Below are 13,833 nucleotides of genomic sequence, written 5' to 3' on the forward strand. Positions count from 1 at the left end.
AAACTCAAATTAAAACAATAAAATTGATTATGCAATCCGCGTTTGAAAAAAAACGTGTAAAAAATATTTGTATCTGAAAATAAAAAGCACCTAATATTTATTAAATCTTTATACATTACATTTCATATTTTACAAGAATAAATAAAAATAAAATCAAAAAGTATCGACGAGGATGGGATTCGAACCCACGCGTGCAGAGCACATTGGATTAGCAGTCCAACGCCTTAACCACTCGGCCACCTCGTCATATCAGACAGTTGTGAAATTATGGAAAGAGTTACGCAATTGTTTATAATGTGTGAAATGTTTTGTATATCTCTTAATAATAATAATTATCGATTGATGCAAGCACAAGAATCATAATTTAACATATAGTTTATTTATAAGTGAACACTTTAATATTAAAAAAATATGCTATAATAATTAATATAGAAAACTAGCTACCCCGGCAGTCTGCCCCTATTGTGCCTCATATTAATAATAGTTTTCACTAAGCAGTTAGCACCTTGCTTTTCCTTCTGGTTTATAGAGCTACATGCCATAATAAATTATAGATAAACACATGTTTAAATACAGTATATTTAATATAAAACGACAAAACATTATTAGTATTACCCGCGACTTTACATCTGTTATTGTAAGAGAAGGTAAATATTAAGTATAGAATCATTCACAACCTCAAGAAATAATAATGACTGTTTATTTTGATATGTAGTTATAGAAATATTTTTGGTAATCGCTTGGAAAATAGAATTAATATATTTATATCTATTTTAGTATTTTTACAATGTTAATTTACCTTATACGATATGTATTTTTTATGATTAGGTATATTATGTAAACTGTAAAGTTTAAAAATTTCTTCAGAAACAGCATATCAGTATATAGTATATACAATAAACATAGCAACATTATCAAAGATCCATAGATAAGAAACTCTATAATCTGTACCTACCACGGATATAGAGCCCTCATCCTTGTGCCGTCTACTCGACTTCTTCTTCTTGACCTGCCTCGTCTCCGTCACCTCCTGGTAGTGTGTGACCCTCGACTCCGACTGGATGACGCTCTGCGACGCCTCCATTGTGGTCGCCATCTTGTTTTATCTGTCATAAATGTGTGTCAGTGTGTAAATTGGCGGGAATAATCTTATTACTTGACAGTTGACACTGGCAAGATAGAAAAAATATTATCATAATTATAAAAACGTAAGTAAGGTTCTATAAGGTAATTCGGAATTGCAGAAGATTTCAATAATGTTAAATTAATACGTACGAGCATACCTATAGTAAGAGTATCTTTAAATATAATTCATTTTGTGTTCGTTTGTAGAAAAAAAGACCATTTCCACATGAGCAGAGTAGGTTAAATCTTCTATCAAAGCCATGCCATTCTCAAATAAAACAGACCTAAATAGCTGTAATACTAGCTAGTTCAAAGAGATAGGTAGTTTATTTATACGCGAGCATTTCTGTTGTAACGATTCCACGTCTGTGACATTTAGACCCAACGATATTTCGCAGCATCGTGTAAATGATTTTTTTTTTTAATATTGAAAGATTATAGTGAAGTTCTTGAATGTAAGTAATTATTCATTAAAACAAAAGATAATTTACGACTATTCTAACTTGCCATTCCAAACTTCGTTCAAATAGCCTAAAGTAAATAGATGCCAAAAATGCCAATATGCATTTGGCTTAGCCATAGCACTGTGCATTATTTCGCTGATTGATTTCTATAATAGATATATGTACTTCAATGTGAATTGATCGACATTTTCTTTCTATTACTTCAGGAGCATGATAATTTGTCACCACATTTTCACACAGGAAAAGTACGTGTGATCCTACATAAATCTACACAGAAGAAGATATATTATTTAATTAAATCTGTTTATGAAGACTATAGACTTTACAGTGTATAGTTTAAGAGTTTACATTGAATACTAGGAACGTACCTAGATGTGTAAATTTTTTAATGAATAACGGTCAAACTTTTCATATAAGTAAGTACCATTTATTCTTGTGTCATAAACTAACATGTACAATTCCAAGAAGAAAGCTATAAAATATAATGGATGACTTAACATTCATTACGATAATAAATCGCACCTCATAATTTATCGGACATGAAAAAAATATCGTTCCGACTAAGCGTGAACGTTCTGAGACAGGAAATTTTCTAAATATAACGCGTCCCAATTAAAGATACGTGTAACACGACACTTTATTTTTCTTCCCATTAAACGGGTTAAAACTGGAGAAAATATGTTTTCACTACTGTAAAATAATATGTTAAGAAATTTCTGGCGATGCTTTGGAATTTTCGCAGAGATGATTCTTTATGATGCAGATGTTTAAATTGAGGACTGTCATATTTAAGTGTGTGTGAGAAAAAATGTAATTGGATAGCAGATGAATATTTTTTGAAATATTTAAGTATCTGCTATCCAATTACATTTTAAAAGAAAAAAAAATGTGTGCGTGTACTAGTGTACACACGTAAGAAGTGAAACTTCTTTATGACCTTATTTTTTCAAAAAATAAAGTACTGTATGCAACTTTACAGAAATACGTCGAATCAAGGTCGAATCGAAAGGTAGGGAAAAGAAAAAGATGGCGCGTAACGGAAAAATGTCACGCGTAACGAAAAAATGTTGCATTAAATTTTTTTTAAACACAAAAATAGAGAATCGATTAAGAGAATGAATTGGTTCATTTGCATTGAAACCAAAGGTGAAAACACTTAGTTGTCACGTAAGATCATGGCATATTCTTCCCGGAAGTATTATAGAATTCAAATAAAAAGTGTTTAAATATATCCAAGAAGCTAATATACGAATTTCACCTGTAGTTTGTGTGGTAGTTTGAAATCGCGATACCAAAATCTAAAAATATCACTATTCTTTATATCTTGTGTCGGGGTTGCAATAAAAAAATCTATATCCTCTCAAGAATGCTGCTAATATGCATGTGCGTCAAATGTACCTACCTTTTTTACATTTAACATTAAAAATTATCAAAATATGTACTTACACACACAAACTATAACCAAGATCGCTTAAATCCAACAAAATAGCATTTTTATAGCCTACAGTTATAGCTCTGTTTCGGCATAATTTTCCTCGAAACCTGGTGATTGACACGCTTTCAATCAAGCCAATTGTTTATAAGCTCCGACATCTGTTTTTTAAATATGCTTTGAATTATCGGAATTTGTAAAGTCTTTTTGAATATATCTTTATTTTTCGAAGCCTTTACTTGTAACTTTTTTAAATATGGATCTAAGTATACTGTTATAGATAACTTTTTAGACCGTTCGATATAAAAATAATCGGTCTAGAAAATTACTTAATTAAAATGTAATTTCAAATTTTTGGCATTACAAACATAACGGGGATTCTCAAACCGTTGCGTATAATCTTATTATTATGCAAAGCATTAACTCATTGTGTTTTAAAGTTTTAATCTAGTCTTCTAAAAAACCATTGCGTTACTACATTTCACCTTTTTAGCGAGTTTCTAGATTTTCTTACGTTATCCTGGAAATTTCCATATTATTTTCTATATTCCTTCATTATTGAATTTAACTTTATCAGTCATTAAGCTGTTATCTGCTTTGTTAAAAGAGTTATAATAATTTGAGTCCTATATGAGAGACCGGAGATATTTTCATTAATTGATGGAATACCACTACATAAAACAAAGTCGCTTTTTCTGTCCCTTTGTATGCTTAAATCTTTAAAACTACGCAACGGATTTTGATGTGGTTTTTTAATACCTAGGTCCTAGATAGATAGATTCAAGAGGAAGGTTTTAGTATATAATTTATTAGGTTTTAGACAAAGCGGGCGAAGCCGCGGGCGGTAAGCTAGTGTTTATATAAATTAAGGTATTACAGGTAACCTAAGTTTAGCAATATCTGTGAATTGCCATTATTTTATAAATACCACTGTTTGAAAGCTGTTACATTCCGAGTGAAACAAAATATAAATTCACGTTCGCTTGTTTATTTGTAAATTTAGATTGTGTGGGTGTTTGCGGAGCGATTGAAGATTCGGATGAATTTTGAAATTTCCCTTGAATTCGCTTTCACCCGATGTTATCCATCCAATGTTAAGAAAACATTATGTGTTCTATTCATGAAGTGTGTACCTATTAATTAACTACTTTTTCGTGTTTTATCGTCCATTATTTGTGATATTATCTAGTGTGTATCTCTCTTCAAGAAGCAAAGCAGACGCATATCTATGACAAAGCATCGATGTAGTTAAATAGCGTACCTATAACTTTTCTTGACCAAATGATACTTCAAAGTTTCAAACATATGTTTACGTTTAGTGTTAAATACACTACTGTTATGCCCTTGTTACATAAATCACGTAGATATTCAAAAGCGAAAGAATTATTGAAATCCAGTCCGGTCCAGTAGTTCCTGAGATCGCAGCGCGTTCAAACAAACAAATTTTTCAGCTTTAAATTATTAGTCTACTATTAAGTATTCTGTGGTATAGATTCGGTAACACAAATTGCATCACTGTTATAGAAGCAACGAAAAAAGCTGAAGTGTCAAAATTGCGAACATCAATTATTACCTACAGTGCGCAAACGCCGAAACGAAAACCGTTACAAATTCAAAATTAAATAACTGTTATTCGTTTAAAAGTATCACAGCGAAACGTCCGCAAATTAATTGATACTATTATTCCAATTTATGCGAAAGCGTGAAGGTGGGCAATTACTAGTCGATTTTTTCGCGACAATGCGTCTTGCGTTCATTTCTTTAATTTGCCGTTCCTTTATAACACGAATGCAAATTTATTGGATTCCATGAATGCAGAATGTTTCATGTTTTCCGTCACGTGGTTGCAATGCTTGTTATTTCTTCGTTTCTCTACCATTAGACGGATACGTAGGTTATCTATCACTTTACCTTACTGTACCTTACTTTGGTAAGTTTTACCCATTTTTTTAATCACATAAAAACAAAAATTAAAATCTTTTAACTATTTCCTCTAGAGGAACTCTTCCTTACTTTCAATAATGAACAATATTTAGACAAAATTCACCAACTGCATTCCCTCTACCACGTTCATCCATCCGTATCAAAACATTTGCCAAGCAGTTCATAACTGTCAACCATTTCGCCACAGAATTCCGATTCCGGGAAAGCAACAATAAAACAATCCGAAATCTTATCTTAGTCTTACTTCCTTACTACAGAACATTCTTTACACCCAATAAACTGGGTATTATGTGCATTGGGCAGTTACAAGTAACCTACTCTCGTTCAGTTCAAAGGACCTGTAATTATATCACGTATGCCGGAATGAGTATAATGTTTTCACCTGCCACTTGGCAGTACGCCCCGGCTATTTCGAACGGAAAGCGCATAAAGATGGCCCGACGAAATGTTTAGTTCGCTCTGTAACATCATATTTTGCATGCCATTTTCTATCTGGTGTATTCTGGTTTTTATCGTGATTGCTTACTTGAATTGGCTGATGGTTTGTACATATTGGTGACATGTGAAATGGAGTAAAAGGACATAAATCTTTAAATTGGTAAAGAGTAGAGTCCAATATATAAAGAGTAATTTCTTGCTTTCTACTAGAATAATGTGCTACTTCACTTTGTTGTCTATCTTATCTTCTCATAACCCCTTGAGTTCAAATTTACACAGCAACAAATTAGTCTAATCAATGAATCACGTTCCCCGAAATTTGGGATTATTTTTGTCTATGGCAACACTACGCACCTGCATGATGCGCCAGCGCATCGATTTGCTAATTTTAGCGCCAACAGTTATGTCACAATGGTGCGTACATTGGCTCATATAGTTGCGTTTCCTGGTTGCACTTAGGTTATTTGAAAATAATGATTTGTCAGGTAGCTACAGCCACATTAAATATGATTGATTGCTTTTCGACTATGATTTATGAAACGTTTAATGGACGCGTCCAAAATGATTTCTTGGAGATAATAATATCACTTGAAGCTTTCTTATCTTGGAGTGAGGTTTTTGTATGGTATTTTTCGGTTTCAATAGCCAATAATAAAAGTACAATAGCTTTAAATATCGTGGATTATTTATCAGAGATATTTTTGCGACAATTCCATTAATCTTAATGTGGTTTTGGGGTTATTAATTCCAATACCTAAAAAATACTTATCTACACTTATAATAATTAAATTAAGAGTATCTGCACACTCTTGCAGTAATCTCATATATTGGTGAACACGACTGACGTGATATTTCAGCACGAATAGTCGAATAGAGAAAAAAGATGAAAGCAAAAAATATAACAAATAACAAGACAGTTAATTAGCATTAACATTGTTCAATCAATCAGTGTTTAAATTGTTTTACCGTTACTCATTCGTTGTGAATTATGTTATCCAATTATTATTAATGCACAAAAATTGACTCTCCAAATTGCATTCCGTTCAATTTTCGACCCACTTCGAAAGGGATAAGTCATAAATCAGCTTATTTTACGGGAGCAAAACAAAGACCACACAAAGACTTATGGTTATCATGCAAGCCATAACAATGGCACGTTCGACTCACTCGTATTTATTACAATTTACAATGTAGTAAATTAAAAGGTTTAAAGTAAAACAGCTGTTCTTATGCAGCGTGGTGTGTGTGTGCTTTTATTGTTAACTGATGCGTTGCGTTCAACGATTTTTTGTGGGTACCCTATTTTTTCTGAAATACAAGTGCGCTCGGTTAAACCTTTAATCCTTATAACTGTAAGCCAAGAAAGGTTCCTTGTCCAAGGCGGATTCAAAATAAAAATGTTTACTCCCGTATAAATCTTTTCAAAAGCAGTAAGATTAAAAATCTGTATTTACAGTTATTGAGCACGTGACTTCGATAACTTTGTTTTATTTACTCAAGACATATAACCACAGCATATAACAATGGTATTTACATACATACAACTGTATAATTTATGATTCATACGTCATTTAGGTCACCGTTTTAAGGCTTTCGCAAAATAAAAGTCGAGACTGGATTTTATGAGGATGCATTTTTTGAATTACGTGATCTCCTGAAGACGTTAATTTGCCTTGCATATTCGCATTCCTGACTATTCATTGTAAATTAAAATTCACTCATTATGACTAGCGGCTTACTCGCGTGGTTGCTAGATAAAATTCAGGTATGTAGTAAGAAGTAGCTATAAGAGAAATTTTGACTTGGTCTGTATTTTTGACAATTTCTCATTCCTATCGACGAATATCAATATTATTAATTAATTAATGAAAACTCTAGTGTTGTAACATTTTATAGTTCTATCCTGGTGGCAGCTTGTTCACTTTATAAGTTATCTAGATTCTAGAACAATAACCAAATATGGATAGGATTGTACAATAAATGCTTCGTCCCTGAAGATAATTTAAGTTTGTGAGTAAGTATTACAGAACGCTTAGATAAATTATATAAATATGCAACTCTACATCATTTTGTGAGGGTGGAACTGTGTCGTCAAACACTAGAGTCTAGAAGTAATATCCTCGACCCACAACTTCTTAGTATAGATATCACTCATCCATCTTCATCATCTTCCAATTTTATACCCATAGTAGTGACACAAGCTGTGAGGGTTTATCTATAACCCTCTTTGAAATGTGGATAGGCAAATGTCACATGTTATAGAACGATTTGGTTTTTGGACATGCCGGTTTCCTCATTCTTACGATGTCTTCCTTCACTTATTGATCCAGGGGTTACGTGAACAATTTGTATATAAATTAAAAGAACAATTAATCGTACTTTGGAACTTTTGAACAAAGTCAAAGGCCACCAGTTGAATCACCAGTTACACAGATTAGCCAGTAGTCTTTTATAGATAATATGATACCTTTATTATAGCATACCTGAACATTGGCTGAATGTTTACATTTGACGCGATGTATTTTGACTTGGCACACGATTAGGTCTCGTGATTCATACATTGATTATAATTTTAAAAATTCATCATAACAATCTTTATCGTAATATCAATTACATTGTCTTTATTTAGAGTTTAGTTCTTTGCTGCAAGAAACGTTGATTACCTTTTAAGAATACTAACAATATCATAGCAAGGATAAGATTCCACTGTCCAGGAATAAGAAAAATAAAATTATCTCTAGAAGGTGGAATGTTAATTTTTTTTACGTTACACAACCTTTTTAACGGACGATCAAATAAGAAGCTTTTATTCTTGCAGTCGTATGTAAATTTAAATATTATACACCTATGCCACTATACTGGTAAGTAGATACTAATCGGTTGCCCTTTCAAAAAAGTTGCCTTGATTGATTAGAATCTAACAAGTTACAAAAATGGCAATACTAGCTTTCACTGTACACATTGCAATGAGTATTAACGTAGGTTTTCCAACCATATGATAAAATTTAATATTATTTAATAACTGTGAATTATGATTACTTTATATGGACAATAGACGTCTTATTACCATAATAATTCTAAAGAAAATTATTTATTTACTTCCCTTGTATGTGTCTATTATGAAAATATAATTTGAATTCAAGTCCAGTAATATATTTCCTTTTGATTCTCCGAAACCAGCATTGTTGGAAAGGTCTAATAAGGAACTTTAAATATCTAAATGACTTCTGCTTCATGCAAATTACTCTCATTTAGTTAAAATTAAGTATCACGCGATGTGTATCAGCTTCTTCAGAGTCTATCATTAAACTGTGGAGAGATTTTAATGATGTTGATGGATAATTTGGTAATTTTGCCCTCTAACGCATAATAGTTTATTATGAATGGAATAACTGTTAACTAATCGAAGCTAAGGTCTATCATTAGTATCACTAAACTTTCTAAGGTATATTAAATCTTTGTTTATAATCCGTTTATACCAAAGTACCTAAATATAATCACACAAAATGTTAATCTGCGTCACCTTCAGTTGCATGTTTTCGTGTAATTTTCATATTAGCATATATTTTAGTCTAATAAGCTTATCCATATTTTCCTTAACTATTCTTACCACAGAACTTATAAAGAGAGATTCTTACATATTTCAATAACGGTGCATTTACATTAATGCACATTCTAACCCCACTATGTCAAATTCTTTTAGCGTAAGCAAGCGAAAAGCATTCTTTCGCTGTTCTTAGTGCGTTTGAAAAGATTCTATGCAATGTTGTAATACAGAATACTGAACAATACTGAATACGACTTTTCGTTTACACTAAAAAATCTGCTCTAGCTCTATGTTCGTTTGGTCTAAATCCACCGTAACTCAAATACCAATAATTAGGTAATTAAAAATATTTAACTGTTCGAATTAGCACTAAAACCACGATTTAACTCGTGGTATAATTCGATTTGACAGAAAAGCAACAAAAGCACACATCATCGTAGATTAAGCAATGACTCACGATAGAGATCGAAGCGAGGTACAAGGTTCCTGTTTGATACAAGTCAATATTGATTACAATGCATGTTTAGCCTAATTCAATCACGGTCAATCGAGGCAATTGTGATGCTTTAAGCTTATAATGGTCAGTGATTTTTTTAAAGTCTGCTGTTTCATATGATGTCGTTGACATCAGAAATCAGAATAAAGATATGAAGATTTGTGTACAAGCTTCATTCTCAAACTTAATATCGCAATTTTCATGCAGGTAAGTAGTTAAGTAGATAGTTATGTTTTCCTGAATTTTTGCAGTTCAATTATTTTTTCAATACCTAATCTCTTTATTTTATTTATATAGTGCTCTTAATTAATATGTAGGTATACGTATAACGTAGTATCAATACGTAAATATAGTTGTATTCATAATTAAAACTTCTAGAAAGTTCTCTTTGCTACATTCCTGCATAATTTCGTTCGAGATCAACAAGGAAAATTGGCTGACGGGATTAGTATTTACCACAGTATTTACGAATACTGTAAATACGTAAATTGCATAATGACAAGCACTTTTCGACAACATTGAGTAGGTGACAAAATCTTGGCAGTCACATTTGGCAGGATTCTTCCCTGACACGTCAAAATGTAACGAGTTATTTCAATTTTGAAATATAGGAATGGGAACACCAGGTTAAGGTCATGTGCAAAAAATACGCGGGTAAAATTAGCTAATTGATACATTTTTTCGGAGCACGTGTAAGATCGGTATTGTAAATTTCAAAAGTTTGGGTTTAAGGCATATAGAGCAGATTCAAGAAATCTAATAGGAGATGGGTGATGGCTGATGGTAAAGCATAAATTCCGATCGTAAATATCCACTTTCATTAATTGCAGATGTTGCCACACAGAAAACAATTTTTATTTTACTTACCGCCCGCCCGCCCGCGACTTCGCGCGCTTTGTCTAAAACCTAATAAATTATATACTAAAACCTTCCTCTTGAATCACTCTATCTATTAAAAAAAACCGCATCAAAATCCGTTATGTATTATGTATGTAGTGATAGTGAAGTAAGAAGTGGCTCGTTAGTTGTTGCTGTCGTGGTCGCTATTTCGCAGTTAGTATCTATCTATTTCTTCTTTGTCAAAGAATTTAGTCATACGTAGTTACTTTGTATTCGTACAATCACAGAACAGTAAGACGTACAATATACGGAAGAATGAACTTTGCATATATCTCTACACAGGATACAGGTACCTACAGCCATTAAAACTAATATCCCCGCTAAGCTCCGCTGATACCAGCAGTTCATTTATAACTCTCTTCTTCAATCTTATCAGACAATTATCCGGAGAATGTGACATTACCTAATGGTGTAAGTTTATCGTACGGTACTTAGCTATCTGCTTGCGATAGTGACAAATTATACTCAAGTGTTGAGGCCATTTCGGTAATTCTATTGTTATTTTTTCGTTACTCGGAGCATTACCCAATAATTTGAACGACATTCCCGACTGATATTATAAATTGAAGCGAGTGAAGTCTTGTGTGCCTATATATTCTTCAAATTACTTTTAATTTCAACCACCAACAAAATAGTCAAACTTGAAATAAACGATAAGCAATTATTAATGAAATTTGGAACATGTAAAATAGATGGTGGAAGTAATTATGTACTATGGATGTCACGCGATATCCTGACGAACACGTGAACGAAGACGCGAGCGCAAAAGCTAGTTAAAAACATTTTCATTTGCATGACAAATAGTACCTACGTAAAGTTTAAGAAAAAAATATTATCTCAATATTTCTTTGATGTGCTTAGTTAGGACTATTCATAAATAAATATTAGTTTCTTTTCCATTCACAATATTATAACATATTGTTACTGCTATATTATCATTATTTAGTTATACTGTCTGCATGTATAATATGCTAGCGGTCCGCCCCGGCTTCGCCCGTGGTACATATTTACGTTTTCTCTACATAAGAACCATCCTCGTACTTCAAGAAAAAATAATAAAACAATGCGAAACGGGTTTCATTTTTATATATATATAGATAAATAAATAAAATAAATATTATTCTAACCCACCTTCCAGCAAAGCACCTTCGACAAAGCATCGCAGGGATATATATGATATGTTTGAATGAATCTCAATGAATATCAATAAAGACAACTAAAAGAAGAGAAGTAGTTTTAAAGATTTAATCACTCCATAGGGACGTAGGGACATAGAAAGCAACTTTGTTTTATACTTTGTAGTGATTTACCTGTATATCACATTATATATTGTACTGTAATATTTGTTTTAATATCACCACAAAGAAGGCTCTACATTGGAAACGGAACAATACTGAAAAACATATATTACCTAATAGATAAATATTCAATTAAATAAATACCTGTACTAATTTTAGTAAATTGAAATAAATAACTAATTTAAATGAAAAGTATAATACTCTTATAAATCATAAAATTTATGACATAAGTAGGTAGAGAGTATTTTTATACATATTAAATTTTAAATTATATCCTACATTTATATTCCTGGATGTTAAGCTGATTTAACAGTATTAAAATAGAATAGGGTGGTATTTTTATTCATCAATTAATTATATAAAGTCACACAAATATTCATATGTAGATTAATAAAATACCTACCTATTTAAAGTACTAATTTTGCTCTTTACGCTTCTACATTTGGAAGACTGTCTTTAAATACAATATAATATAGACTGAGATTATTATTTATTGGGAAAGTCTTGATTGTATGATAGGTAATATCTTTGTATTTATGCAAATTATCATAAAGTAAAAATATCTATTTTTAACTCAATAAAATTATTAATTACCTAAAACATCTATACATATAATAAAATCGTAGGAAAGTCAAAACTGTACATTGAATATTTTTTTAAAAGAATACCTGGGCCGTGATCTATAATCGATATAGAAGCCAAAAACATAGTTTTTAGAATTTTTGTCTGTTTGTCTGTTTGTCTGTTTGTCTGTTTGTCTGTATGTTTGTCCGAGCTAATCTCGAAAAGTACTGCATAGATTGACTTCAAATTTTGCATGAATATTACTAACAGGTCGGGTGAGGCTATAGGCTACATATTATCAAGCTATCATCTACGGGGGAGGAGCTGTGAACCTTTATTTTTCTTACGTATTCCGTGTATTACGACAGCGTACAATCTAAAGACTCATGTTTAAATGTTGGTTTCGAGTAAGCCATGCTATTATCTAGCTTTACAAAATAAAAACTATGTCATTTACGTAATTTGGGCAGAGAAACAGTTTAATGAATTTAGATAGTAGTATAAAGACAAATTAGAAACAGCGCCATCTATTAAATGTTATAAAAATCAAATCAATTTACACGTTAACTATTGGAAATTAATAATCAAATGACGCATATATAAATGTTGTTTGACAATATCTAGATTGACACTATAAAAATTATGCCATTTAAGTAACTTGGGAAGAGAAACATAGCTTAAAGAATGTAAGTTGTATAATGTTAATTTTGTAACAGCGCCATCTATGAGATTTCGTAAAAATCAAATCAATTTACATGTTAACACTACTGAACACAATGTTAAAAATTAATAATTTAAATATAATTATGTTATTTATTTATTTAACTCTTTAACCCATATCTTCCGTTCCCTATAAGATATATTTCGTGTAAATAATAAACTACATTTTTTTTAAAGTGAGGGTACCTACTTAGATGTTTATTATTTTAAGTAAAAATAGACACCATTATCTACAGTTAATCTAATGATTGTGTTCCAAAGAGTATAATAATATATTGTTGTGTTCATTAGTTACAATTTTTAAAATCTTCGTGTTTTATAAATTTACTAGCTTACCGCCCGCGGCTTCGTCCGCTTTGTCTAAAACCTAATAAATTATGTACTAAAACCTTCCTCTTGAATCAGTCTATCTATTAAAAAAACCGCATCAAAATCTGTTGCGAAGTTTTAAAGATTTAAGCATACAAAGGGACATAGGGACATAGGGACACAGAAAGCGACTTTTTTATACTATGTAGTGATATTTATAAAGCAATTGAATGCCATAAAACCAAAAATATCAAATGCAATCTTCGTGTTTTGTGAATTTTCACCATCATGCGTTCCCACAAAAGGTAAGTTGTTACTTACAGGTATTTATTGAAATGAAATGAAATGAATGATTCTTTTATTATTTTGAGGTGCATTGGGAACAGAAGTTTTTGATAAAATTTTATTTGTAAGTAGCTTTTTTTATAGATTTACAGTTAACTTTTGATTTTTTTATTCAATGCTAATAAAATTATATCGCCTTTGGAAGACGATTTCTGCTGATATTTTTACTACACCACTTGAAAATTGATGATTTGATGATAAAGACAGTAGCAGCGAGGATTAAGTGGAAATTAGTAATCATCCGCTTCGTC

The 13,833-nt window shown here is 31.5% G+C and overlaps 1 protein-coding gene and 1 non-coding gene across 3 annotated transcripts in view; both read right to left on the bottom strand.

The window, feature by feature from the left end:
• LOC123703530 (F-actin-monooxygenase MICAL3-like) overlaps positions 1-13,833 on the bottom strand; it is a 30,337-nt gene that overhangs the window by 14,649 nt on the left and 1,855 nt on the right. For both annotated transcript variants that reach the window (XM_045651579.1, XM_045651578.1), the window contains exon 2: positions 956-1,106. In XM_045651579.1, the coding sequence (XP_045507535.1) occupies positions 956-1,096 (141 nt within the window). In that variant the 5' untranslated portion in view covers positions 1,097-1,106. The remainder of the gene's footprint in view (positions 1-955; positions 1,107-13,833) is intronic.
• On the bottom strand, positions 165-246 carry Trnas-gcu. The gene has a single exon. It is a non-coding gene; the product is annotated as a tRNA-Ser (tRNA).

This window comes from Colias croceus, chromosome 26, assembly GCF_905220415.1.
Source record: "Colias croceus chromosome 26, ilColCroc2.1".
NCBI lineage: Eukaryota > Metazoa > Arthropoda > Insecta > Lepidoptera > Pieridae > Colias > Colias croceus.